The 25952-nt window shown below is 38.5% G+C and overlaps 1 protein-coding gene across 3 annotated transcripts in view; it reads left to right on the forward strand.

Moving 5' to 3' along the window:
• Positions 1–1008: 1008 nt before the first annotated feature.
• Positions 1009–25952, forward strand: part of MXI1 (MAX interactor 1, dimerization protein) — a 75755-nt gene continuing 50811 nt past the window's right edge. For 2 of the 3 annotated variants that reach the window (XM_007434662.4, XM_007434663.4), the window contains exons 1-2: positions 1009–1243; positions 13412–13544. In XM_007434662.4, the coding sequence (XP_007434724.1) occupies positions 1009–1243; positions 13412–13544 (368 nt within the window). Of the gene's footprint in view, positions 1244–11802; positions 12179–12603; positions 12750–13411; positions 13545–25952 lie in introns of those variants that run through there. The other variant, XM_007434664.3, reaches the window with a different exon arrangement.

A 25952-nucleotide genomic window follows, 5' to 3' on the forward strand; every position in this document is an offset into this window, starting at 1 on the left:
TTTTCCTGGACCTTTCCAGTATTTTGGAGATTCCTAACTAATCAGTGGCTATGGGTAATCATGGTAGTTCCACTGTACCCAGCCTCAGTCTGTCTCCAGCAGAGAAGGGCTAAGGTAGTATGGCTCTGTATGTGATCAAGAGTCATGCCTCATTCAAGATGTGCATTCTCAATTTGGTAGGAGGGGCTGTTCTTCCTCATGGGGATGTGGATTTATTGTCCAGCATGAGGGGATTTGAAATAAAGTGTTTATATTTTTTTTAAAAATGCACATGCAGTTTAAGTGATTATTCATTCAAAAATGTGGGGAAAAAAGGAAAATTATAATTAGTCTAATGGCTGGTGTGGGTCTTCCGGGCTGTGTGGCCGTGTTCTGGAAGTTTTGTTTCCTAACGTTTTGCCAGCACCTGTGACTGGCATCTTCAGAGTGCAGGAGCACAGACAGGAGCAGTTCTCTCTGTGCCCTAATTAGTCTAACTTTTTCACTTTTCAGCTTTTTCTTTTCCCATGGTCTTTCTCAACTATGAGCAAGATTTATCTGCTCATCTGACTTACAGAATTTTCTTCTTACCCTTCATTCCTTTTTCTATCTACCCTATTGACTGATTTTGAAGCAAGCTCTAACCTCCTTCAGAGTAGGCAACCATTTGGCTTTTCTCACATAACTCTGTATTTCTGTGGTAGTTTATAATGATCAACTGTAATTCTATGGTTTCATCCCAGTTGGGCTTGTCTCCCCTGCCCTTGTTTCTTGTGGTTTTGAAAGTGACATATACTCTATACTCAATACTGGACTGTAAGTAAACCAGACTCTACCATTGCCACTTTAAAAAAAATGTATATAGAAAGATACTAGCATTAGGACCTGCGCGGAGTCTTTGAATCAAGAGATCTCTTGATTCATTCAATCTCTCTTAGACATTCACACACATACACACAAACTGCAACAAGAGGAGGAAAGTCGGCCAAAAGGGCTTTAAACATTTCAAAGTTTCCATTTGTAGAAGCAATGGGGAAACGTGGCAGGCCAAGGAAAGAATTCAAATGTGAAGGTGATGCTGGGGAAGCTGTTCTAGGGCAGCAGCAACTGCCAGTGATAGATAATACGTCCAGGTGCCCGTTCAGTGACATTTTCAACACCAGCAGTGAGGACTCCATGGAGAAGATCAACACTTTTCTACAGAATGTGCAGATTTTGCTGGAAGCAGCCAGCTACCTGGAGCAAATCGAGAAAGAAAACAAAAGTAAGTGGAGTTTTGATTTTCATTGGCTCCTTCTGCTGCTTCTTTACACGCAAACATGTATTAAAGGCTAGGCATGTACAACAACAGAACAACAGAAAATAAAGAAAACGTTTATGAAGATGCAACAAGACAGACTAGAGCTGAACCTGCCAGATGAGACTGTTTGTTTCAGTCTTACAACCCTATCATAGGTCCAGTGGAATTTATGTGCGTGCCAGGGTATTTCATTAGAAAATAATCTTTGTTTTTGTTCAGTTTTCTTAAAAACAAAACAAAAACATACCCACCATCACATTAGTTATAAAGTGATCCAGAACAATGCTGTCATGTTAGAGGTACATTTTGATTTATGGATATGTGTGTGTTTGTGAAGTGTCATGTCCCCATAAAAGGCTCTTAATGTGTCAAAAGCAGCGGGGGTGGGGGGATGAAAACTGACCAAACTAGGAGATGGGGGAGGGGAGACCATGGAAAGCAAACTTTATGATCGTCTTGGTAGACAAACAGAAAACACTTTCATGTTTTTAGAAGGAATGGGGGGAAAAAAGCTTGTTTATCATTTTCAACTCTTGCTTCCTTCTCCTCCCCCCTCCCTGCAAACCCAAGAGATCGTGATTCTCTCCTTAAAGAAAACCTAGCCGAATATTATGCGAAAGGAACAAAAAAAGAAAAATAAATACACACATATTTCCCCCTTGTGGAAAAGGATTTCCCCAACACCCCTCCCCCCATTGCTAATGTTGCCGTCAGCGAAAAAGAATAATCCACAGAAAATCGCTCGTTTGCAGCGTCTTTTGAGCAGCCTCCCGGATAGAACAATAACAAGCCAGGAACAATTTACAGCAGCAGGGCTGGTGTTTAATTTAGTTTAACAACAGCGAAGGTCAGGGGGAAGAAAAATAAAGCGTTGCATCGCGTCAACCCCTGCAGTGGGGAGGCGGGGGGGGGAGGGGAGAACCTAACTCTCCTTTGGTTTTGAGTTTTTTTGTTGGTGTCAAGCCTCCCCCCCCCCGTGATGCTTTGCCTCAGTGAACAAAATCGGCCCTACAAATATGGGTCCCCCCCCCCCGTCACTCCCTCCCCGGAGTGTAAATTTCCATTGCAGTTCAACTAGCTTAGCCTTTGTTGACCGCCCGCTTTCTCTCTCCCGTTCCTCTTCCCAGCTTTTTCATGAATAAGTGGATATGTGGGTATTGTTTCCGGGAGGACGGGGTAGTGCGAAGACTTCACAAAGCCTCCCCCCTCCCTTCAGTTTTGCAATGGCCAGCAAGCTCGCTGTCATGAATAGGAGTATTTTTAAACGGCGTCTTTCGCTTTCTGGTCAATCCACTTCTTCCTCCGTCGCCCTGACTTTTAGCATTGAGGTGCAGGGCCTTGGCTTCCGCGCAACGCGATCGCTCGAGGAAGACCGGCTGCCAAGTAAATGGAGGTATCCGTCCGCCCCCCCACCCCGGGAAGTCACGTAGGCAAAGAGCGAACTAGCCAGGTAGCCAAGGGAGCGGGGGCGGGGAGGTGGTGCCGTGTAGTCCTTCTCTAGCAACTCGGCCGAAGTGGGACTAATCAGTTTATACCGGCCATCTCATTTCATTAGAACTGGAGATGGTGCGGATAGAACTAGGTCAGCTTTGCCTCCGTTGTTTTCCCCGCTCCCCGAAGCCAGACGTGCACAAAAGCGTCGCTCTCCCCACCGAGGGCTTAGCTGGGTCTTAGGCGGTTTCCCCTTCTTCTGACTTCCCCGCGCTGCCCCGTTTCGCTGCTGCAGAAAACAAAGAGAGACAAACAAACGTGCGCGCAGCGTTCGCGATTCCTCACTTCAAGCCAAGTCAAAGCCACGAAACTACAGCACAGCTCCTTACCTACTTTCTGTAGGAAACTCAGCCTCTAATTATTTTAACATGGGTGGCGGGGCAAATGATAAATGAACTCAGTAGTAACTCTGTTTCCAAGAAAATATGTTTGTTACTTGAGGTGTTTAGTGTTAGAAATCGTTATGTCCGAGACACTGGTCTCCTCCGTAGCCGCCTAATTTATCTGAATTCACTAGGCGTCCCCTACAGAAAGGCTTTCGAAATCTAGATACTGATAAGCACCACCAATGTCATCAATTTCGAATCTGTAACTCTGGATGCTCTCGGAATCATTTGAATAAAATAGTGAGGAAGTGCCTTGTCTTGGTTTCAGCAATAACACCTCCATGGAAAACACCGTCTGCAACCCCGCTGGGCTGCCAGCGTGTGTAATCTCCACGTCCCAAAGTAACGTTGGCACCCCTCCCCATCGAGGAACAAAACTCCTGGATTTTACACGTTTACAGACCAGCAGGCGGATACTAAGTTTATCTTGTTCCACATCTGTGCATTTCAAGCAGAGTTGCAATGACTTAGGTTGAGGGCAACCCACGCGTTTGAATTTCCGTAAAACTTTTTTTTCGTGGGAACAACCAGCACAAATCTTTTTAAAAACGTAAACAAGGCATGCACATTTTAACAGCCTCTCGAAGTCCCAACCCCCACATCCTTTTTAAAGTTTCACCGAGGCAAAAACATACGACGCTGCCTTCATTGCACTCTGATCCGCCTGGCTAGCTTACAGTATAATCAGTCTCAGCTCCTCCTCCTCCTTAGAACCACATGGTTTCCACATGGAGACAAACTCCTCTCTTTCCATTGGCTCTACTCTAACTCGGAGGGCGTGGTTATTTCAGGCCATTCCACCAATGAGGCGCCCCCTTATCCCTATGATGTCACGCGTTGCTGAGCCTGAGGATCAATGGGAGGAGTCTGGAAACGGAGCGGAGTGTCCTTGTTGGGAGTTGTGGTCAGATGATGTCATAGTTTCAGGCTTAAAGCGACAGAGTTCTCCCTGGCGCGCATAGCTTTTCCAAGTTGAAGATTCGCAATAACAATAAGGGCCTGAACGGGTGCCACGAATTCTGGTCCTTTCCTGCTTGTGCAGTGATATGGGCAGTGGCAGATTCGTGCGAGATTGCAAAACAAGGGATTAAGCGTAGTTCAGTCTTTCGCTTAGCCTGTATGGACGAAGCTGTTTCGAAAATGTTTGCCCACGTGTTTATGCTTATACAGGGAGAGACATTTGTGCTTTGTTAAGGAGTCTCAAGTTATTTATGTTTTGAAAGGGGGGGCATGTTATTTTTTTCTTCTGTATTTACTTTTCCTTAAGCAGGATTTATATCCTTCAAGCTATACTATCAAAAACGAATACGGCTCTGTAAAGATTAAAAGTTTCCAGGATGTGTGCAGTCTTACATCGGACTTTGCTTTTAATTTAGTGCAATCTTAAAGGATTATGAGTCCAGCGCATTACTGTGTGGAAAGGGCGGGCTGACTTCTAGTCGCCTCTTGTTTACCAGCTGCACATTTAGTATCGTTTTCCTATAGGGAACGAAAACAGGGTCAACCTGGAGTTTAAGGGAAACCCGTAGCTCCTTTATGTTGCTCATTGTTTGCTTGATTGTAAATTGGATTACTTCGGATGCAACCATTGGTTGGGTATTACATCTCTGTGGACAGCAAAACCTTTTACTGTACTAGAAAGTTGAGCAAAATTGTGGTGTGCAAAAAGGAAAGGAAAAAAATACGCCTTAACACCAATATCAGTAACTATTACTCTGCTGCTTGCTTTCAAGCACCTAAGCTTAAAGCTTGCTTTTACTTTCAAAATCATGACACGTTGCACTTGGCAAAATACGTAAGATTGTTTAAACATTTATCATTCTCATTTTCCTGATATCACTGTCCCTCACACCAGAACAGGAGATAGCAGTGGCGTCTTTAATTTTTGGATTCCCATGGCCCATATGTCATCCCTATGCTGCAGCCAACTGCTTGAGGGAAATACTTGCATTTATAAACCCCAAATGTAACAGTTACAGCCGTAATCACAGCTTCATAAATCCATTTAGTAACCAGTTTAATATTAAACATTTGTACACATTAAAATTGTATTTCAGGTTAAATGCCAACACTTTTTTCTTGTGTGTGTGTTTTAAATAAGGCAATTTTATTTGCAATATAGCTCTATTTAGTATAACTTTAGTTTGTTTAAGAGCTTCTGTACTTGTACACCCAAAGGAGCTGGTGAGAGAGTGGTTTCTATATCCAACAAAGAAAAAAGGAGCTGTAATGGCTACAGTAGAAATTAGGAAAAAAATCCTTTTATTCATTATGGAACAATTTATTCATGCAAAAAATGTTTTGTTACATAGGATCTGTGCAAGAATAATTATTTTCTCCAGACTTGGCTAATCAGTATGCCCAAAGCTATCTATAAAAGCTTTTAATTGCTCATTTGGGAGGTTATAAAGAGGATGATAACATGATTTTAACTATGATTTCTAAATATGTGACATGAGAGGCTACTGCAACTGTGTATGTGATGCACCAGGGCTATACTTTAAATTTTGGGACATCCATGGTTGACTAAGAGGGGTGAATTTTAGGAGTTGAATTTCCAATTGCACTGGAGGGCAGCAGATTGGGGAAGACTGGCTGAAAATAATGCAGCAGATGACTTCACAAACTTTATAATATGATACTACAGGCCTAAAATTGCCTAGTTTTATATTAACATTAATGCTGCCATTGGCTGTCCATACCATTGAGAATATTTCACTTTTCTGTTTGTATACTGATAAATTCATTAGCAAGAATTTATTATTTATTTATTTATTAGTAAAAAAGATTTATTTTTAAATATTAAAATGTGTATATGTGTAATGAAACAGCATAATACACTACTGTTAAATTTTGTATTCCGCTCCTACAATTAAAGTGGCTTGTAAAATACCAAAACTTTAACACATGTGGTTTTATACTCAGCTCTTCGAAAATCGTTTGAGTTCTGTTTAAAGATTTATTTTGGAAAATGGGGTGATGAGGTAGCACCCACAAGTTTTATAATAAATAAGTGTTAAAGTGTGCTAATACTTTTTTACATCATTCTCAAAATCAGAATCTTACTTTGTAGCAGGAGACATTTGTAGCTGTGAAACTGAATGACTTCTCTTTTTAAAAGTTATCCTTTTTGAAGTCTGAGAAAAGACAGAAGAACTAGAGAAAAACACAGGGTAACAATAATTAGATGCCAATGCCAAGTGAATGCCCCACAAAAAGGGAAGGAATGAAACATAGCAAATCCACATTAAATTTCTGCTGTGGAGACACTTTCCATTAATAACTACAGATGAGCAGACCCAAAAACAACAGTGAAACTGATCATCCCTTTAACAAATGCTTAAGAAATGAGTAAAATTACTATTTAAAAATTTTGTTGTCAATATGGCTGTGTCATGCTTTGGAATTGAAGACATAAAGTGTTCAGAGTGTGTGGGTATGCACAAAGCATCTGTCTGTAATTCTTTCAAATCCTTCCCTAGGAGTATGCTGCAGCTGTGGAAGATAGCCTCACAATCCTGGGAAATGACACGTCTGCTTTAAAGAGTTGCAGAGGTTCTGTGTGAGAATTCCTGCATGCTCTGGAGTGGTTTTTTTTTTCTCTTAGAACCTGAAATGCTGCACAGCCATATTCACTTCATGTAGAAATCTGCCACATGAATATAATTTTTAGCATCCTCCTCTTTGAAGGCATGACAGGTGAAGCAGCCCTGAGGAAACAGCTGCAAAGGATCCTTTATGAAGAGTGCTCAGCTACTGGCAGGGGTGTCCACAAGGGGTCAGCAACATCAAAGTGGCAGCCATGACCAGATGATCAAAGCCCCACCCCTTTTTTACATGTATCCAGTGGGTACATGAAAAGGAGGTGAGGATTCAGTTGTTCAGTCCAGGCTGCCACCATTTTGATGCTGTTGACCTGCCCTGCAGATTTCTTGGAAATTGCCATAAAAACTATTATAAATTACTTCATGACTGTTTTTCATTTTTTGAAAGTGCACTGTGTGGACTCAACTTTATTGGAAATAGGGCTGTTTTAATGTTACTCAAGTTTGAAGCCATCAAATTCCTTCCAGTCCGCTAGCAATTTTTATACAGCTTGGAGGTTAGTACAAAGAATAGCATTGTTTATCTTCAAGTAGAAGCATTTCACTAATAAAGAGATTGTCCAGAAGGGATAACAAAATAATTTGTGGCTGCGATTACAATGCTAGCAATGAAGGGTAGCATTACTTGTTTTTTTCATATGCCACTGATGACTAAGGATAGAGATCTTGCTATTTACACAGAAAATAATAACAATAGGAACATCCTTCAAAATAAACAGATGCTCTTGCTTGTAGACCTTTGAGTTTTAGCACCTGGATAACTAGCAAGGAAATGTCCTATTATCACTAATGCATCAGGAAAAGAATTAACATTTAGTTGATGTATTTTATTGCTTATATATGCTTTGATATTGTTGAAATAAAATAGAAGATCGCAGTTTAAGTTCTCTCCCCACAATCACCTTCTCTTAATTCATAGGCTAAAATCTTGCAGTTTTTCTTAAAGTTGATTGTAGTGTAGCCTAAAAGCTCAGAAACCAGATGGCAATAATAGATATGAATATATTATTTTAAAAGTAATATAAGATATATGACATTTGGATGAGGAGGAGAGTTTATTTGCTTTTCTGGATATCAGTAGTTGGCAAACCTGTTTCAAGAGGGCAGCTCAATGAAGGTCTTTGAGAAAAATAAGGAAAATATGTCTGATTGGAAGGAGGTAAAGCTGGCAGGAGTAAAATTATTGAGCTACTATTGTATGCCATTCTTAGATTGCATCTAGTATGGAATAAACTTGATGCTTGCAAGGATGTGAACCATTCCTCTAACTATTTTGTTTCTTGAATAAAAATACTTGATTACTTCATATGTGGTCCTGTATATCCATGGTAATCATCGATAGTGAGTACATTGTAAAGTTTTTAGAATTGTGCTTTATATTTTATGCTTCTCTTTCTTTTTCTATAATCTCAGCAGTCTGCCAAATGTTGCTGGATATCATTGAGGAACATAAATGTGGGTGAAGTATCCCTTTGGGTACTAGTATTAGTTAAAATGATGTTTGATCAGTAATTATTGCTGAATTTGGAAGTGAAATATTGCTTTCTGTGCTAACCTGATAAATTTGTAAGAGTCTCAGGAGAGATAATGCTCTTTATGCTGCCACTAACAAAGGATCTTTGGCAGGTCCATTAAAGAACTTTCCCAAGATTTCTTCCCAGGCTCTTGGACTGCTTGCCCAGAGAAGCTATGGAACAACACAAGCTACAATTGTATAAACAAGTGAACTGAGATTATGCTACCAGATGGATTGTGAAGTGGCAAGTCTGGAAAACGCTAGATGACAATAAAGGGTTTTCTGTACCTCTTTGCTGCCATCTAGGAGTTGTCTAGCTTTTTGAAGTCCAGATCTGATAGTCCCAGTAATCTCACTGAACTCAGTTAGCCTTACTATTAAATAGACTGCATAGGATTTCAATATAAATGAACCTGTTGGTTTACCACCATATGTTATTGTTATATCGGACCAAGTATAACAATTGAACATAGTTTCCCAGAATTGTTGGGACTGAGGAGTGGTGAGTTTTTTTGGGTTGGGTGTAAAAAAGAATAGGTGACTATTCTTGCTACTTGAATTGTCATTGCTAATCTTGAGCCCTAATGAAATGAGATTAACTGTAGAATGACCTTCCCCAGGTCAATTGCCTTCTAGATCTGTTGCACTACAATTCTTATTCTCTCCAACCAACATCTATTAAACGCTATCCATCAGGTTAGACCCATGTAATTTGGACCATATCATTTGGACTGTGGTAATATTTATTCTTATAATGCAAGATACTGAAGTGCAGGGAGAAAAAAAAAGTCTTCTGTTACTACATTAAATAAGAATTATTCAGATAATTAATTAAGAGTGAATACCATGTGGTCTGACCAGTTCTGGAAGCATGATAGCCATAAACCTCAATAGCAGCCATGTAAGGACTAATTTAAAAAAATTATAATGTCATCCTATTTCGCAAACCTTTTATGATTTATAGAGCAAATCCCTTATGTATTTGTCTGAAATCTTAGAACTGGATGATCTGCTACATCATAATGGGACTTGCCTATGGAGAAATCTTTAAACTACTAAGTAATATGACTTAATTTGGCTTCTATTGACTTTATGCATAAGGTGTTTCCAGACAGAGTTACTAGCACTATCAATCAAAAGCCACCATGTAACTATTCTGTCTTTTTTTTAACTGAACTACTGTACTTTGGAAAGAAAAACAATGGAGAAGTTGATGGGAAAAGACAGATTAAGTGAAGTGTGTCTCTGGATCCTTTTAACAAGTCAGTGAATAAGGCCGAAGGATTGTATAAAAGCTCCATCTAGAATCAGCTTTATTGAACCTCTCAAAAGTAATGTTTGGATTTGCTAATATTGCATAAAAATAATCACATTTTGTTTACTTAGGGTTCTATCTCACTATTAGTTCTGAAAATAAATCTGAATGTACCTTTAAGTCAGGCTTAACTCCTGGTGACTGCTAGTCTCTGCAGTTTTCTTGGCAACATTTTTGGAAGTGGTTTGCCATTGCCTTTTTCCATGGGCTGAGAGAAAGCGACTCACCCAAGTCATCCAGCTGGCTTCATGCCTAAGGCAGGACTAGAAGTCATGGTTTTCCAGTTTCTAGCCCGGTATGTTTAACCACTAGCCCAGTCTGGCTTTTATATATAATTAGAGATGTGCATACCTTGAAAATTATTAGCAAGAAGTGCTTTGGATCTCAGGCAAATTCTACATATTACCTCTCTGCGATTCATTAAAGTATCCCAGGTTTTTTCTGGCTTTGAGACAAACCTGAAAAAGGCACCACTGTTTTAAGAATTATATTAATTTTGATGAGTGGATTTCTGTAATCAGTAGCCCTTTTTTAAGGCTCCTATGGAAATCTGAAAAAAGTCAGGCTGCTTTCATAGGAAGAAGCTGCCATGTTGCACATATGCAAGCCTGAAGCACTTCTGAATTATTTTCAAAATGTGCACAACTGTAATATGGATACATGTTTACTTATTTATTTCAGGAATGAAAAATTATGTGCCTTTACCATGATTGTTGTTGAAACAATGTAAGATGCATGCTGTTTTCTTGCTTAGGAAAAAAATGAACATAGGAGGCTTTGTTTATTTGGCATCTGCAAAATACTTTCTGTATTCTGTTATAAACTATTATAAACTGCATAATTCAGCTTTTCATCCTGGCCAATTTGCACATCATCTTCTTCCAACCTTTTAAATTTGTATTTCAATAAACATTCAGTTTACCTATCTTTCATATACTTAGGAATGCATTTATTTCTTTGTAACTTCTTAATTAAGATAGGATTCTATTAGTAGATTTGAAGGATATTTATATATTATCATTTGTTTTTAAGACCAAAAAGTATGCCTACTGTTTTTCCCAAAAGTTTAGTTTGCTACTATTTTATTAGGTTATATTAATCACTTCACAGGAGTTGTTCCTTCTTCTTGTTTACTGAAGTACATTACTCAAAGGATTTTTGGGGGGGGGAGGGAATAGAAATTTTAGAGATAGGCTTCATCCCATATTAGGACTCTAAAACAGAAATAACCATTTTTGCTGGTCTATGACCATAATGAAGATTTGAAGTAACCATATTTCAGATTAACACTCCCATCCAATATGTAATTTTAGTTAAATTTGATGGAATTAAATTTCAAGTAAACATGTTATCAGTTGCAGGCTTATTTTAATTTCTAGAAGATGATTTGATTATAAACTGTATTCAAAGAGTTTCTTGAAGTAATTGCAGAGATATAACAATGATAGGCATGTAGAATACATTTTGGAGGGGTGCTTGTCCTCTCTATTGCAACTTTTCTATCACCTAATAAATTACTACTGATCTTATTCCATTAAGCAAAAATTAACTAGTTGAATAAGAAGTAAAAGAAAGCAATCAGAAGTAACAAACAGCAAGGAATATGTATAGTCTCCTAATCTGAGAGAAGGCAAATGAACCTTCAGACTGGAAGTTTCCATGCAGACAGTTCGAGTTTACAGTTCTAGGTTGAGATATTCTTGTATTCTTAAACTTCTAGAACCTGAGATTGGCAGTGGCGATTCTGAAGAGGTCTCAGTGCTTGGACAATAGGACACCATCCAGTCCAACATTCCTACAGTTTAAGAGCATTGCCTGCTACTTAAGAATTAAGAACTACAAAAATACCTCCTAAATATATTTTATATAGTAGCAAGCCCAACTAATTCCTGTGGAACTTATGCTGAAAATCTGCATCAGATTGTTTGCTTAATGACTGGGTTTATTACGGCCATTATTATAATGATTAAAAATGCAGTTTTGTGGTAACTTTTAACTTTACGACTTAAATTCTTTGCAAAAGTACATGGCTATAGTTCACATCGATATCAGTGGAACTTATTTTCGAGTGGTCATGTGCAATTAACTGTTTGAGGCTTAACATAGAAACAAATCCTAAAACTGATTGTTTAGAAGGGAAGGCTCAAGACGAGCTGTCCATAAATCCTGGAATTCTGTTTATTTTATTACTGGACCAACCTTCATGGCCACTATTCTTTGTAAACAAGGAAGGGATTTCCCCGTCTTATACCCACTCCCGTAACTAAACCGAGAGGACTGCTATACGCTCTCCTCCGTCCGGCCAGTATGTGTAACGCGGAGAAAAGCTTCCCACAATGCAAGCGTGCACACGCGCCGCACTTGCAGAGAGAGGAAGCTTAGAACTACATTTCCCAAATGGCATTGGGGCCGAAAGTCTCATGTGCGTCCCCTCCCCCCCATGATTTCTAAGCGGAGGTAAACAAACTGTGAAAGAGGCAGGGACGTACAGTATCTGCTGCAGAAGGCGGAGAAAGCGATAGCTCTTTGGGAGAGAGGGCTTGGACCATGGATGCAGGGGCAGCATCGAGATAGAGGAGAGGAAAGGTGTGGGGCCACGGAGGAAAGGGGCGATAGGGGGCAGAATGCAGAGCTAGATTAAGAAGAGGTTGGAGGGGAGATTAAATGTTTGGGGCACAGAGGAAAGAGTATGAAGCTGGGTCGGGCGCAGTGCTAGAGGTTTAAAGGGGAAGAAGACGGATAGCCAAGACCAGAGGGGAGAGAATCAGGACTAGGAGTTGTGGGAAGGGTCTCTGTTAATGCCTAGAGGTAAAAGAAAGATTTTTTTGAAGTAGGATGTGGCCATGAGTCAGGGTAACTGCTGCAGGAGTTGTTCAGTTCTTTTTTCCGCCTCACTGATTAACTTCGTGGAAGCAGTACAAGAGGCACCCTTCCTCCAAGTTACTTGTTTCCTACCTTATTGTTTTTCTCTCTTGGAAAAATCAGAGAACTAAGGTCTATTTCACCCATAGTGCCAGGGGCAAGGCAGCAAAGTCCTCCTTCACAATTGTTTGGGGGAAGGAGGCCTCATCCATCCCAAGGGCTATGGAGCGGGTAGAGATGATCAACATCCAGCGCCTTTTGGAGGCAGCCGAATACCTGGATCGCAGAGACCGAGGTAATCTTTTTGAGGAAGGGGCAGGAACTGAGGTGGCCCACCCTCCTAGAAACAAGGGTCCAACTCACTTGTTTTGAAAGGAGCAGTTGCTTGGGGAGGGCCTGGGGATCGGGGGAAAAGTGGGGCCAAAGAGATTCACATGCTATAGACACAGGAGGTGGAGAAATGTGAGCAGAGTGGCAGAATTTCTTTTAACGTGCTCTGGATTTTGATCAGGAAGCTTTCATGCAGACTTTAAGATTGTCTTGGAGCATACACTGGAGAGCCAGTTTGGGGTAGTGATTGAAGACACTGGTCTACAAACTGGGAGGCTTTAAGTTCTAGTCCTGCCTTAGGCATGAAATCAGCTTGCTGACTTTCAGCCATTCACTCTCTCTCAGCCTTAGGAAGAGGGCAGTGGGAAACCACTTCTAAAAAAGAGAGGAAACTGCATACAGTCACCAGGAATCAAGACTGACTCAAAGGGATTTGGACTCTAAGCTAGCCAGCCTTACCTGAACAGGTGCATCGCCTGTGGTTTTTATGTCCAAGTGTTCTCACCATTGTTGGAAACTGAGAGCACTCCCTGACAAGTCATTCAGGGCTCTGCTGGGGTTGTCTTTGGAAAATGCTATTTCTTATTGACTGTTCCTTCTGTTTCCATTTGCTCATAATTTATGCAGAGTGTGAACATGGGTATGCCTCAGCCTTCCCTTCCATGACAAGTCTTGGGTTGCAGGACCCAAAGCCACTGCAGAGACTGAGCCGGTCAAGAAAGCACAGCAGCGGAGGCAACAGCACAGGCACTACAAACAGGTAACAGTCTGCAAGGTAGTTGAAAAGAGGAGATTGTTAAAGTGTAAAGGCTCAAACATTTCATGTACCCGTCGGGGTGAATAGATTATATTTTACTTGGCACTTTTGCTGGAGTTCCCCTTTCCTCATAATCTTGCTTACCCAGGCCTTGATAATCTGCAAGTTTGTGGCTTTTAATAGAAGAATTGACCAATGTGGTATTGTGTTAACTGCCTCTTTAAATCTTGCAGAACCAGCTTGTTAGCTGAGTACGTAATGCCTTGTCCTTGCAGGTTCCCCACTCTCCTTTTATGTAACTTGCATCATCATTAAAGCTTTCCCAAGTAGAAGATTTTACTCTAGAGAGGTTAATATTAATTTTGGGGGAAATCCTTTGCATTTTTATTCTGAAATGTATCCCACTGTATTCAGTGGAGGTATGGGGATTCCCCATCCCACCCCTCTGCCCCAGGTAAGTATGTTAAGTCTGTAGTTTAAATATTTTCAGTTAGAGAGCATATGCAGACTTGGAGTTTTAGATCCAGTCACATTTGCTTGAACACCATTTGAAGATGTAGTTTTACAATGTATTATTTCTGTGCAGAATTCTGTCTTATTTTTGGTATAATGTAATTTAGAATCTGATGGACTATGAAACCATCATGAAATTGAATAATTTATTAATAGTCTGATAATAGAACCCTACTTTTTGTCCCTCATGTGGCATGTTCTATACATGTAATAATGTCAAGCTAACAAACCAATTGATAAAAAGTGTGAGCAAAACAATTAAAATACAACAGAGTTGTGTTCCAGGGATAAATATATTTTGTAGATTTGTGAACTGTTTTATGCCAAATGCTCACTTATTTAATTACAGCAACAATATTTTCCAAAGGTATAATCTTTCTAGTGCTCTCTGTTGGTGATATATGAGCCATTTTAATCAAATATGATTCCACCTTCCCAAAAAAAGGGCAGTTGTTTACTTATTTAAATACATGATTTAGAGGATTCACTAAGAATCATTGTTGTAGAAACATGATAACATTAAAACTGAATGATGCCTTCAAAGTTAGTCATCTCTAATACTGCAGTGCCATACTTGTAATATCTGTAGTGGTGACATTTTAGCTGAATGCCATGTCAAATGAAACAAAACAAAAAAGTCACAGAGCTTCGTGTACTTCCACAGATAGGGATTCTGTCTTAGGCGTTGCTAGTAGCAAGAAAAAGGACCCCAAGGGAGCAGGGGGCTTTCTCCCGTAATAATATGGGCATACGGAAATGTAAGAATGTGCATAGTAAAGATTTTGCTTGTTTTTAGTCTCTTCCATTTTTATGTACATGTCTTATAGTAACTGTTTTAATGTAAATGTGATTGTAACATCTTCAATAGGAAACAACATACAAATATTGTAAATAAATGAATATGTATAGAAGAAACAAAATTTGAAGTGGAATAAATGCATAAATGGAGTTAAAATTTATTTATTTATTAAAAGCATTTTATACTGGCTGTATCACCAGACTCAGGGCAGTGTGCAGAAGCAAAATATCATTAAAAACATACATCATAGATCCCATCCACCCATCACAATATAAAGTGACCCCATATAGAAATGTGTAAAAACATATAAAAAGAACAATGGCAGCCAAGTCACCACTCATTGAATTTCTTTTTCCTGCCTTGTGAGATGTAATGAGGGAGACAAAATGTAGCTCTGACGCTATGGTGTTTTAAAATCATCAGGGCTAACAGAGAGAAAGTCAGCCTTCTGCTCCACAACATTTTACCTCCCTTGCAGGGAGGCAGGACTTTAAGGAGGCCCTGACACAACAGGCAGAATCATTTTGGAAAAGATGGTTCCTGATATAGCTCAGAGCCATGCTGTTAAGGGTCTTATAGGTAAAAACTAGCATTTGGAAGCCTATTGGTAACTAGTGTAGCCATCAAAAATTGGTGTTATATTGTAGTAGTGAGTCTCATCTGCCAGCAGCCTGGCTACTGCATTCTGCACCCACCTGTAACTTCTGAGCAGCCTCATCTAGAGCACTCTGCATAGTCAAACCATGTGGTGATGCTAGTGTAGGTTAATGCTGTCAGAGCTCCCTGATCCCTGTAGGGTCACAACTGGTGCATCAGCCTAAGCTGGGCAAGGGCTTGAATAAATACTCTAGTATTTATAGGATAGTGTAAATGCTATAGTATTTTTTTTATATAAATTTATTTATATAAATAGTATTCATTATTCAGCCAAAAAGCCTCACATGGAAATTCATGAAGATCAGTATTATGCAGGTACCAGTTCTCAGACTTAAGTGCTTTAAATGCAACACACAAAGGAAGTAGATATAGGACAAGCAGAGGAAAAACTAGACCGCTGTTCTCAAAAGTTACCATTCTTATAACAGTCAGCCAGGAGAAATAGTTCAGGTAACTGGATAGAATTGCTATCCTTGGCACAACTTTGGTGACTTAGGATGAAATAAAATTTTACACAGTCCATTTGTCATAATAGGATTGTGTTGTTGACATGCACAATGACACATGGAAGGCTGTACTTCCAGTATACTTTCCACTCTCTGGTCTGCTGGTGCTGAATTTATTGGGGAGACAAATATGTGGTCTATACAATTTGGTTTGCAAAATATGTGCCTCAAAGAATTTGGTGTACAATTGTATTAATGGTTGACTAAATTTAGAATAAAAGTAACAGATCCAAGTGGCAACAGCTGAATTATGGGACTTTCAGCACTGACCCATATTTATTTTTTATTTAATTTCTAAAAATTATTAGTCCATCCATAGCAGCAGCTCTTAGGGTGACATGTAATAATACACTGTTACAGTAAATAGAAGCAAATAATAAAACAATCAATTAAAAGCAACAGAACCTAAAACAGTGGAGATAAACCTGTTAAAGTACCACAAAACAGAACCAAAGAAAATTCAGAACTTCATAAAGTCATTCAGATAAGATAGGCACACATTTCATCATTTCTGCTGAATCTTTCTTGCTTTTTTTTTGACAGGGAAGGCAGGAACAAATGGTGAAAGAGACGATTTGCAGTTTTGGATTTAACAGCTATAGTTGTCTTATCTGCTCTTTTCCTGTTTGACTCCTTCCTACTATGGCTACATGAGTTGAGAAGGAAGGAAGCTTTTTCCAGAAATTCTTTCATTTTTCTATCGTGACATGCACATTGCTGAGGGCAGTTGAAATTTCCTTACTATTCTTATTTTAAATTCTTATCCTAAGTCACTTCAAGTAGTTTTCCACTAGCTAGCCTCTGATACTAAAACAGAATGTTCATAGGAAAAGGTTTTTGAAGTGATATAAAATAGGCAGGGGGCATCTTTTTAGCCTTGTAAAGCACCATAATCTCCTTTTCTTGCTCAATTTTTAATTGTTTCAATTGGATTTATGTGGGAGTAGAGGCTGGCGGATTGCAGTCTCAGTGGCTCTTCCATAACCAAAGAATTGTTGCATGAGCAGGAAATGAAAAAAACCACATGTATGCAGACTGATGCTTTTTCCAGTGTATAATCAGGGTTAATGAAATTTAAATGGGGTGTTGTATAATTAAACAATCTAACTGGGTTCAGAAAAGGACACAACAAATTGAGGATAAGAACACTGGTGACTGTTAGTAGAAACGGGGTACAACTTCACGCCCAGGTTATATTAAAAAAAAAAAATGGAAGCATGCAAGTCAGAGTGAATTGCTTTGTAACAAATCTGGCATGGTTTGTAAAATTCCTTCAAAACATCTCAGTAGTGGAGTGCTAAACTAATTAAGTATAGTGTTACAATATTTGGGGCAGTAATCTTGACTAATCATATTCTAAATGTACCATGTTTTAATTTTTAGCAATAATTTCTAGTGATTGAGTTCATGTCCATAAAGAGATGTTTTTGAGGAATGACAAAAAAGGGCTGGGGAAGAATTTAAATTGTTTTATGTGTATGAGTGTGTGTGTGTGTCTGTGTGTGATTTGCAATGTCCTCTTGCCCTTTTATTCTTAATGTGACTGTTTCTAATATTCAAAGTGCCTTAATGTTTTTGTTTAAAACTTTTTATTTATTCATTTCTTAAGTGCCTTTTAAGATCATGGTCTTAAAGCAGAATACAATATAAAATTGTAACATAATTTGTAAATTTTAAACATATCTTAAAATGTATAATATTTTAAAACAAAAGAATAAAAATAAGGCCATAAAAATTTTTTCAGTTAAAAACCAAAGAGAATAAATAATGTTTATAAAGCATACATTAAAACAGCACCAGATTTAACTAACTCTTGGAAGGGAATTTCTTAGAGTAATGGTCATTACTGAGGTGGTTCCCTCTCTGATGCTCCTCTATGAGGGACCAATAAGTAGAGTGTCCAAAAAGTATAATCTTAGATCAGGAAAAGGTTATATAGCAGGCTAAAAAATTATACTGCAGCTATTTATGTACCATTTTAAACATTTTTAAACATTTTAAACAGCACAGTGGTGAGTTGAACCAATCAGCAGTTGCTATTTCCTGTGATTGATTGGTTCTCTAGGGTAGGGGAGCAAATTCTAGTTTAAAATGGTGCACACTAAATGCAGTTTCAACTAGCTGGCTTGTGCAGTGATCCTGCAGCTGGTCTGGGAGAGGTAGAGAGGCAAGTGCAGTATGGAAGAGGAAATAGAAGCAATAAAAGAAGAGCTGCTGGTGATACAGGAGGAGTTAAAAACAAAGAAGGCAAAGAGCCATTAATAATAAAAAGGTTCCCTACCTCTTAGCAGGGGGAGAGAGAAGGCAAGTCCTTTCATTATTCCTTTCCTCCCAGCAAAAGGGGTCAAAATTGCTCTGTTTTTGCTGCTAATGGCAACAAAAATAGAGTGATTTTCTCTTCTTTGTAGTGGTGGGGATACACACTTATGGCTCTCTTTTCTACCCGAAAATGGGGTCAAAACTGCTGTGTTTGGTTGTCATTAGTGAAAATAGAGCAATTTTGAGTATGAGAGAGGTATTTGTACATGGGGTAGGGAGATTAGTAGGAGTATATATATCTGAAGAGATTTTTGTGTGTGAAAGAGATGTAGGTAGTTGGAGTTTTGAAAAAAAAATTTTTTTTCATTTAAATACCTTTTTTTTCTTACTTGCTCTGCTTCATTTTGTCAGTGGTTATGTTTTCATGACAACCTTACCATATTTTTCTGGCAGCCATTTTGTGCTCATGTCTTTGACATTTTGTCAAAATTCAGATATGCCTAGAAATCTTAGAAAGTTGCATGCCCAGGATTTCAAAGTAAACATCAGTTTTGAATTCCAGACTGCTTCTGGGCCCTTTTTGGGACTAAAGGTATTTTTGGGAGGGGGCAACCTCTTCCTTTATTACCCAGCAAGACTAGGTCACCTTTTGCCAGACCAGGACTAGCAAATGTTTTTAACAGGTACAGAGGTGGAAATGATACAGTACAGTGTTAAGTATGTTTATGCAGATATAACATTTTAAGGTATAAAATTTGAGTCCTGTTGACTGATTTCATTCCTGTGCTTGCTTACCTGGTCTGTTAAAGCTCATAAAAAAATAATTCTCAGACATATGTAAAACTGAAATGTTAGAAACTGATGTCCTGTGCAAAAATAGATATATTACATGTAAATCCAGTTTTACTATAACAGACAACATATTACAGAGAACCATAATGCATTAAGACAGTAAGGCAGGCTGAGAATATGACTGCACCCAGGATTACACCAGAGATATAACTGTATATACATGACAGAATATGGAAGGACTAGTATTGATATGCATGACAAAGCTTGCTGAGGAATAAGTGTCTGCATAATTTCAGGGACAATGTCTAACAACATGGAGGAGGGACATTACTACACTGACAAACATAATCTGCCACTGAGGCCATTCTACTTTCCCAAATAAAATATTGACACAAATTGATGTATTACACTTTGTTGTTGTTGTTGTTGCTCATAGTGAAGATTCCCATGTCTGGTATTGGTAAATTTCATTTGTTTCCAGACATAAAAAATGGGTACTTGGCAAACTGTTATCCAGTCTAATTCACTCTAAGTAGCACTAGGCCAAAATATCAGGTGAAGTGATATATTACATGAAATGAACTTGCCTTTGGGCAATTTCTTGATGTTTCTTATGGGGAAGGTATGAAATTTTTCAGTAAGCAGTAAGTATTGAAGTAAGGGAAGATATGTCCTTGTTGCCAAAGCAACCAAATTAATGCTCCTTGCTCCAGTTCATCTGCCTTGAGTAGTCAACCTGAGTCTTGTTTTCCAAATTCCATAAGGCCCTGCCAGTATGGCCAAGGGAGCTAGTTCAAAAGAACCTCAGAGCAATAGTTTACTTACATGTCTTGGTACTCTCTCCAGAGGTGTGTTTGGTCTCTACCCCCTTTCATTCAAGTTTTCTTTCAGCAAGCTGTAGTATGAATAAAGGCAGATATTTAATTGTTACTATTATTATGACATTGGCTGCTCATTGAACTGTTTTTATTGTTGAGATATTCTGTCCTTGTTTGTTCACGTTCTCTGTACAGAATCAGATTGGGGCAGTCTCTGGTTGCTGTTATATAAATAAATAAATCCCATTGAAAATAACAGTGCAGGTGGATAATGACTGGATACATGCCTCTTTTCGTTAATTTCTTAAACATTAGGGAAGAGAAAGGATTTTATTTCCCCCTTATGATGATGTTACAAACTCAAACCTGGTCATCATCCTGATCCTTGATTCTTGGTCAGAACTGCATAGTGAAGTATATTTTTTGATTTAAAAAAATCCATTGAAGCAAAAGAATCAGTGGCTGAAAATAGGCATGGAACAGTGGTAAGTAGGACTTACTCAAATACATTTTCCTCCTCTGAAAAGAGTTACTTGCACATCTGAAATAGAACTTAGTGAAAATTTTGGTGCAGCAGTAATTTCAAAAGTTATATTTCCTAGAGTCGGAAAGAGTCCAGAGTCACCCAGCATATAAATTTAATTTTTTTAATTATTATTATTAATCATGAAGTGTTTAAAAATCCAGGCCAAATCAGAAATACATTATTGGTGATGAGTGTTTCTTAAACAATATTCTGTGGAGTCCCAGGGTTCCATGAACAATTAAAAAGTGCTCTAGGAATTGGTCCAAGGGAAGTTTTGCTCTGGGGCTTAGATGCATTCAGTATTCCAAGAAGTATCCTATCCATGAAAGAAGAGGAGGTGTCGTTTTCATACAATATATCTGTAGATTTGGCATTCACAATATCAACGCAGGCTAAATGTTACATTGTATCTATCATTTTCTTTAATAAAACTCATTCTGGATATTGATGAAATGTGCCATTGAATTCAAACTTATACATCTCTTTAAGATTTATAATCAACATATTACATCTAAGGGAAAATAATATTATTGATGCGTCTGTTTTATTTCAATATTCTTTTTGTTGTCACTTTTCCTTTCATAAAAGAAAAGCATAGCTATTTCTTTAAAAATCTTTAACAATTTTAAAGATTTTTCAAGTTTTAGCACTTAATTTTTGGTAACATTTTAATTTCATCAATTGAAACATGTTGAGAGGAACTCCGTTCTTAGCCTGGTGTTAATATATAAAAAAAACCCCTAGAGTTTAAATAAATAGCTGTTTGACTGAGTTTCCCTGCAATAAACAGAAGATATGTCCTTTCTGCTTACCACTTCTAAGTATAAATCAGAGAAACCTAACTCTTCAGTAATTGATGACATTGCAAATATATTTTGCAGTTTTTAAATATCGGTAATTTATCCTTGCATTTAAAAAGCAAAATATGGATGACTCCAAGGATGTACCTGTGAATGTCTTTGCAGCTATGCTCAATCTTTGATAAAGTGCTATCCTGTGTAGCATGCTATGAGTTCATTACAGGTTGGCTGCTGATTGGGTCTTGATCTGTGTCAGACCACAAAGATAGTTATTGGTATTAAGTTATAAACAGCCCTGTGATGTCAGGTGCAATGTAAGCAACATATAATTCTGTTCAGGATTGTTCCTGATTATAGAAATGCACACTGACTCTTACTGTTTCTGCTGTATTAGACCTGTGCTAAATTAAGGGACATGTCAACTTCCTAAACCTGGATTTACGCCTGTACAGTTTGCAGCCCACAAACTATATGGATGCTGTCCAGCACCTAATAATGTCTAGTATATACAAGTATCTGGAGATAGAGTTTAGTTCTGAGCCCTAAATGTGTCCAATTCAAACTACCTTTTTCTACTTCAACTTTTATTCCAGATACCTATGGCAAAGAGAGGCATGTAATAGGCAATACTTTTTATAGAACTAGGCTGTTTGAGCTACTAACTTCTGTATGTATATTGTTCTTTCTGTTGGACAAGAAAATAGGAGTGGTATATATTTTAGACATATATCTTGGCTCCTTTTACTGTTTTTTAATCCAAGTGAAAACCAGCTTTAAGTGCTCAAATTTCAGTTGTTGCCTAACCAAACAGAATGAGTATTTTGGTTGGGCAGCAAGGATTACTTGACCTTCCTGTTATTCCAATGCTGTGAGTTTAGTGACTGCTTCTAATCCAGGGAGCCTTGGAAAACAGTTCAGTGTTGCTAACTTGCAGAAGATAATTTGATGTATAATTTACCCTTGGGGGTGGGTAGAACAGATGCAGTCATGTGGTATAGAAAACTGAGTAGCAGACAAGGAGCCCATCTAGCATCATGTTCCTGCTCATCCACAAAATTGTGTGACTAGTTTTCAACCTAAACAATCTCACCAGATTGTCAGGAAGGTAGAAAATTGAAGAGGGAATACCTTGTTGAAATAAGTGCCAGGTACAAGCAAGGGTGAGAGGATGTGATGTGGTCTGCTGTTAATGACCTCCCTTTGAGGTTGGATAATTGCAGACAGCATAGCTTTTTTGAACATCTGTAGGCAACCTGATAATTCCTATCAGGATACTTATGGGAGACCAACTGCAGTAACCGCCCTTTGCTATCACAAATAGACTGCTTGTATCTCTTAGAAAGCAAATGCTGCTATTGCTAGGTTTCAAGGACAGAAGTAGTAAGGTGGCTTGGTTAACATTTTGTGTCTACTTTTTCCATGGGAACTTTATGTATATGTTATATTACTGCTAAAATATTGATGGGTCACCTTGTATAATGCTGATGCTCCATAGCCAAATACTCCTGCTCTATCTGCTCCCATATAGAAAGAATACTATACTTGATCATTAAAGCTGAGAAATCTAATTTATAATGAAATAGGGAGCCCTGTTATGCTGAAGGAAAATCCAGGTACTTCCCAGAAATAGTACATGACAGACAAAGGTCCCTTGAACCAAGAAGGCTTTTCTATGAGCCTCAGATGGTGATGTATAAAGCCCTGTACTGAATTCTAAAGTAGTTCCTGCTACCCCTCATATACAGGCCTTTCCATCTGATACATATAGCTCAGATAGTACATGCATGTCAAGCCCTAAGCATTTTTGCATATGTCTTAGGCCTTTAATCTTTCTTTCTCATGCTGTTTTTTAGTGTATTTTGCTCAAAGCTTTAAAAATGTCACCATAGACAAAGTGTATCAGATCTACTAGCAATATTTTGGTATCCAGCACTATAATATAACTGTCTAAATAATGTAAATGACATACAATTTTTAAGCTCATAGTTTACTTTCAAGCGCTAGATCACATGTGTTGCATATCTCCTACTTGATTCTTTGCTTAATATCTGGATGCTGAGATCTTTGAAGGTATTCTTTGTCTTTTTTTTAAAGGATTGTCTTAAAGTCATATCTTAGTTTGGGTTTGCCTTCCGTTTCCTGACAAAAAGGTCTCAGAAAGGAATTGTGTTGCACAGAATATTTTAGAAATCTAAATCCTCTAAGGTATTGTGGTATAGAGATAAACTAGAAATTATTGGAAGTGCGTTTAAATATAAATATGTCCCAGGCACATTGATAGAAGGGTTTTTAACAACAAAAGATGAAGAATTTATAGAATTCTCATTCCATCTAAAGTCATCTTCTATAAATTCTTTTTCCTCATTTGAAGAGGTTCATATAGTGAAGCTGCTGGGAAGTAAATGGCTGAAACAGTGACCCCCTTGCACATTTTTTTGTTGTGAAAATCCAATTCCCTCCCATGACTGGACAAGTTCTATATTTAAATGCACAGAATTGTTCTCAGATGTCTGATTTGGAGTTTAGTATCACTTTCCAGGAGTATGATGTAGTGGTTGGAATGAGGGGTTAGGAGTTGAGAGATCTGGTTTTAAACTTGAGTTATAAAGCTTACTGACTGATCTTAGAGTCAGTCACACACTGATAGATTTATCTCCTCCTATTCCTTTAAAGATTGGAGAATGTGTTTTTAAGTTTGAGTAGAATAAGGGAATATGTGCAGAATAGATAGAAATTTGAGTTACAGCCTTTCTCCTTGATCCACTAAGGCTAAAATTTTCTGGAATTCAAATCTACCCAGCTCCTTTCTTTGTCACTCCAGTTTTTAGCTTAATATCAGTTTTCCCAGAACATCTGGGACATGGGAGTGAATTTCAAGACAATTAAGAAGATTCCTATGACTTACAACCAATTGCCAGAATTTCTTGCTTATCCACCAAGCATTACTTTCTGTGCCTCTGTAGGGGTTAACTTTGATATTCATGAACCTGTATTTTCTAAAGGTCATTTTTCTATCCCTAGAAACAACGTATTTTATTTAAATAATAAGACTGAATTAAATAAATGTATTATTTACATTGACTTGCTTGTGCTGAGAATCACAATGTTGTTTAATATTTAAAAAATTTGTTAGCAGAGAGATAGGCTGGCACAACTGTTCCAGGAATCCTGATAACTCTATGACAAACTGAGTGATATACTGCAGTCAGTCTATAGTGGTGTATTATACATATTGTGTTACATTTTATTTGTGTCTGGTATTATACAGTGGGGCAAAAAAGTATTTAGTCAGCCACCAATTGTGCAAGTTCTCCCACTTAAAAAGATGAGAGAGGCCTGTAATTTTCATCATAGGTATACCTCAACTATGAGAGACAAAATGAGAAAGAAAATCCAGAAAATCACGTTGTCTGATTTTTAAAGAATTTATTTGCAAATCATGGTGGAAAATAAGTATTTGGTCACCTACAAACAAGCAAGATGTCTGACTCTCACAGACCTGTAACTACTTCTTTAAGAGGCTCCTCTGTCCTCCACTTGTTACCTGTAGTAATGGCACCTGTTTAACCTTGTTATCAGAATAAAAGACACCTGTCCACAACCTCAAACAGTCACACTCCAAACTCCACTATGGCCAAGACCAAAGAGCTGTCGAAGGACACCAGAAACAAAATTGTAGACCTGCACCAGGCTGGGAAGACTGAATCTGCAATAGGCAAGCAGCTTGGTGTGAAGAAATCAACTGTGGGAGCAATAATTAGAAAATGGAAGACATACAAGACCACTGATAATCTCCCTCGATCTGGGGCTCCATGCAAGATCTCACCCCGTGGGGTCAAAATGATCACAAGAACAGTGAGCAAAAATCCCAGAACCACATGGGGGGACCTAGTGAATGACCTGCAGAGAGCTGGGACCAAAGTAACAAAGGCTACCATCAGTAACACACTACGCCGCCAGAGACTCAAATCCTGCAGTGCCAGACGTGTCCCCCTGCTTAAGCCAGTACATGTCCAGGCCCGTCTGAAGTTTGCTAGAGAGCATTTGGATGATCCAGAAGAGGATTGGGAGAATGTCATATGGTCAGATGAAACCAAAGTAGAACATTTTGGTCTAAACTCAACTTGTCGTATTTGGAGGAGAGAGAATGCTGAGTTGCATCCAAAGAACACACACCCTACCTACTGTGAAGCATGGGGGTGGAAACATCATGCTTTAGGGCTGTTTTTCTGCAAAGGAACCAGGACGACTGATCCATGTAAAGGAAAGAATGAATGGGGCCATGTATCATGAGATTTTGAGTGAACACCTCCTTCCATCAGCAAGGGCACTGAAGATGAAACGTGGCTGGGTCTTTCAGCATGACAATGATCCCAAACACACCACTCGGGCAACGAAGGAGTGGCTTCGTAAGAAGCATTTCAAGGTCCTGGAGTGGTCTAGCCAGTCTCCAGATCTCAACCCCATGGAAAACCTTTGGAGGGAGTTGAAAGTCCGTGTTGCCCAGCGACAGCCCCAAAACATCACTGCTCTAGAGGAGATCTGTATGGAGGAATGGGCCAAAATACCAGCAACAGTGTGTGAAAACCTTGTGAAGATTTACAGAAAACGTTTGACCTCTGTCATTGCCAACAAAGGATATATAACAAAGTATTGAGATGAACTTTTGATATTGACCAAATACTTATTTTCCACCATGATTTGCAAATAAATTTTTTAAAAATCAGACAATGTGATTTTC

This window comes from Python bivittatus, unplaced genomic scaffold, assembly GCF_059951505.1.
Source record: "Python bivittatus isolate LINGU-HERP-01145 unplaced genomic scaffold, Pbiv_v1 ctg000980_np1212, whole genome shotgun sequence".
Classification (NCBI taxonomy): Eukaryota; Metazoa; Chordata; class Lepidosauria; order Squamata; family Pythonidae; genus Python; species Python bivittatus.